This window comes from Triticum dicoccoides, chromosome 2B (assembly GCF_002162155.2).
Source record: "Triticum dicoccoides isolate Atlit2015 ecotype Zavitan chromosome 2B, WEW_v2.0, whole genome shotgun sequence".
In the NCBI taxonomy this organism is placed as follows: domain Eukaryota; kingdom Viridiplantae; phylum Streptophyta; class Magnoliopsida; order Poales; family Poaceae; genus Triticum; species Triticum dicoccoides.
The window spans coordinates 741404398-741407915 of NC_041383.1; the positions used below are offsets into that span (position 1 = coordinate 741404398).

General features: G+C 42.7%; 1 protein-coding gene across 1 annotated transcript; it reads left to right on the forward strand.

Moving 5' to 3' along the window:
• Window positions 1-373: 373 nt before the first annotated feature.
• On the forward strand, window positions 374-3188 carry LOC119361294. The gene is made up of 3 exons (XM_037626579.1): window positions 374-1117; window positions 2200-2441; window positions 2517-3188. Exons 1-3 carry the CDS (start codon window positions 421-423, stop codon window positions 3186-3188), a joined length of 1611 nt encoding a protein of 536 aa, XP_037482476.1. The 5' UTR covers window positions 374-420.
• The last annotated feature ends 330 nt before the right edge of the window (window positions 3189-3518 follow it).

Consider the following 3518-nt stretch of genomic DNA (forward strand, 5'->3'; position numbering starts at 1 on the left):
GTGCGATTTTTGTGAAAACTGTCACCGTGCGATCCAAATCTGATGACTCTAGGTGTGTTCGCTTTGATTTCACCCAGCGAGTGTTAGCCAAATAACTTTTCCACAAAAGATAGATTAAGGCGAGCGGCGGCCGAACGGGAATATATAGTAGTTTAAAAGGTGGGAAACGGACTTATCTTCGCCAAAGAGGCGGTCTCGGTCCCGGTGTTGTAGGCTGGCTCTGAGGTGAGGTGCGTCTCGAGTTCTAGATCTACTGGGCGGGGCTGAGCCTGAGAGACAGCCATATAATAGGCACTCGGCCGTCTGAACCGTATCTAGAAAACCATAGGTTTTGCCTTTGCCTTCCCTTTCCCCTAAAAAAAAGAGCGGCGGTGGCTGCGGCGGCGGCTTTGTGGAGAAGAAAGGAGGACGGACGGTGAGATGGCGACCGCAGGGATTTCCGAGGCAAGCAGTGGCGAGTATTCCTGCTTAAGAGAGGAGCTCTATGAGGCTGCAATCTTCGTGCTTGAGAGTATACGCCGGATCCATGACGGGGAGAACTCGGCGGATCACGATAATCTGTTGGACTTGAAATCGGATATGCTCCAGTTGTTGCAAAAGATCACCCGTCTTGCCGATTCTGAGACTCAGAAGATGGAAGGGTCTGAAGCAAAGGGCATAATCCGGCCAGCGAGAGTCGGCGACGAGGGCAAATTGGTGCTGATGAAGAGCAATATTGGCGGCGGTGGCAGCTTCAACTATGGTGTACTCGCGGGGCAGTTCGATGACATGTGGGACGACATGAGCAAGCTAGCCTCAACAGAATCGAAATTTCTAGCGATATGCATGTTTTCCTGTGAGTCCTTCGTACGCTACTGCTCCACACTGAAGTTCATCTCTGCAGTTATCAACAGGCTTGGTAATTGGGTGCCAGAATTGTCAGTGGCAATGAAATCTATAAAGGAAGATGTCCCCAAAGAGGCGGGGGCTGTGGATGTGGATGAAGATGGGGATGTGGATGAGGATGGAGATGTGGACGAGTATGAGGAGGAGAAGAAGGCCGAGGAGTATTATTTTGCTGCCCATCGTAGATGCTGGGAACGTATATACAGCAAGGGTCGCAGCTTTGAAGACCCAAGTGAGTAAACATGCATGTGTGCTAGGGATACTTCAGTTAGTTTGCTCTTCTTTTTCTACCTAGTACAAGTAAGGTACAAGTGCATTGGGTAGGAATTATATATAGGCAAAATTGTATTTATTAATGTTGTCTGTGGGAACTTGTTAAGGTTCGTTAAGGTTTTAAGTTTTTAACTGTTTAACATCTCAAAAAATATGGAACAAATACTGGAACATCATTCCAATGATATCCAGTACAAGGATTGGGAAAATAAGACTCTTTGCTTCCTCTTCGGTAAAAAAAGAACATTTCAGCTTGCTGCAACATGTATAGGAACTCAACCATTTGTTTATTTTGTGCAGGGCACATAAAATCGTATTTTTCCATTGCGTCGTTAGATCATCTTACATTATAGCCCTATTGTTATAGTATTTTTTTTCCTTCTACAATGTCGATACCTTAAATGAGTTCCATGGTAACTATTGATAGAAAATTCTCTCTTTATATATGTGTGTGTGTGCATGACGTAGATGTAGATTTAATTCTCGTAGTTCATTTGCATGTGGTATAATGATACACGAAACTCATATGAAACCAGATAACACCCAACATATTGCTGCGAGAATTTATAGCAATGAAATTATTGAAAATAAAATTAGAATATTTTGAAAATAAGTCTCGCCATATGAATGGTAGAAAACTTAGGTAAATGGAGGGTACATATGAGAATAATACTGGGCCGCATTCTCGTCATATGAACGGTAGATAACCTAGAGGTAAATGGAGGGTGGATACATGTTTCCCTTTTGACATTCAAATTCAATTATTTGTTGCTGAAAATAGAAAATAGAAAATGTTGATGTAGAGTAAAATATTGATGCCTGCTAGCGATACTTAAGTTAGTTTTCTTGTCTTCTTGTACTTGCTGCATATCTCAAGCAAGCTAATCCGTCCTGTAAGTGTAGCGATTTACTTGTTATGTTACCTTTTTGATTAATCTTTGTTCTTGTTAATGTAACAAACTTGAATGGACTGTAAAAGTAACCTGTGAGCTCTTAAGTTAGTTCACGTTAGGTTTCTAATATATACTTGGTTGTGTGCAGCAATATTCAGCTCCATGCACTTCACCCACTACATGCCAGGCCACTCTGGCCAAACCCCAATGGGTGCTAGATTCTTGAGGACCATGCAGATCTACTCCATCAATGTCACAGAAACCAAAGGCTTCGCCCTCGAGTGGCCTCTGGAGGTATACGGCGTGGTCGCTGCCCGAGACATGGTGGACTACCGTCGCAACCTTCTCTTCCTTCGCACTAGGGATGACTGCCAAATCCTCACGAAAGAGGTACGCAATGGTACTTTCATGTTCTTCTATTTTTTACTGCCTGCAGCCTTGTTGACAAGCTAATAATACTTGCAGAATCCCTTTTTGCAATTGACTGGCCCGTCTCGTGCAATTATGTCTGGGGACACTGTTACTATTGAAGCTGATCTAAAGCTAAAGGGCACAGTAAGGTCCAAAGATAGAGTACTGATCAGTAAAGCCTTCCCTTCTCATGGTGATAATTATGGTGATCGCCGTGATACACTTCTCCTCGAGGGCCTTTGCACACTAGAGTTACAGTGTCAGCATCTTGAACAATCAGTCCAAGCCACTATCCTCAGTGTCAGCGTAGTACACGGCTCATTGCCTTGTGAAAATGGCATTGTTTGTTATGCACTTCTTGAAGACAAAACTGAAGGCATTTCGCTGCTTGATTCGCAAGCTGGAAAAATGCCCATTGATGAAGAGGGTAATCTAGAGCTGTCAAGGCAAGTTGTTTCTGTAAAATCAATGGGAAGGCTTACCATTTTTATAAAGGCCTTGTCAGCATGTGGAGAAATCATTGGAAGTGTTGCCTTCATACCCAAATCCAGCAACGTGAGTCAAGAAAGCTGTTCCATTGGTGGATGTGAAGTGGAGATAACTGTTGCTTGGTCCCTTCTTGTTGAAAACCAGCATGTTATAGAGCTGAAGGGATCTGCAGACCCTTACCAACATGAATTAAATCCATGTACTCCTCGGATGAAACTCGAGGAAGACGCTTTTTGAAGATGGGTTAGCATGTTCACTTGGTGAAAATTAAGTCATGCATCTGATGTGAACTACACACTTTGTCCCTTCAGTTAACTTATCTGCTACTTATATTATATTTTTGTAATGTTTCATCGTGAACTTTTGCGGTACTTGTTCCTGTCTAGCGTATTATATATACATATATACAGTACGATACTGCTGTTATGTCTTAAGCTAGTTATGTCTACTTTGGCATTTTCAGCTTATTGATGGACTTTGCATTTGTTGTTTGGATAGCTGTTGATTTGTCCGTGGATCTGGACATAGACGAGCTTTGTGTTTTTGTTCTTGCTGATTTTCTATTAG

What these genes read in the sequence shown, in the direction of transcription:
- LOC119361294 (XM_037626579.1), top strand. Translation starts at nt 421, where the DNA reads ATGGCGACCGCAGGGATTTCCGAGGCAAGCAGTGGCGAGTATTCCTGC. An exon ending in TCGCAGCTTTGAAGACCCAA is followed by an intron (nt 1,118 to 2,199) that starts GTGAGTAAACAT and finishes GGTTGTGTGCAG; the next exon opens with CAATATTCAGCTCCATGCAC. An exon ending in GCCAAATCCTCACGAAAGAG is followed by an intron (nt 2,442 to 2,516) that starts GTACGCAATGGT and finishes TAATACTTGCAG; the next exon opens with AATCCCTTTTTGCAATTGAC.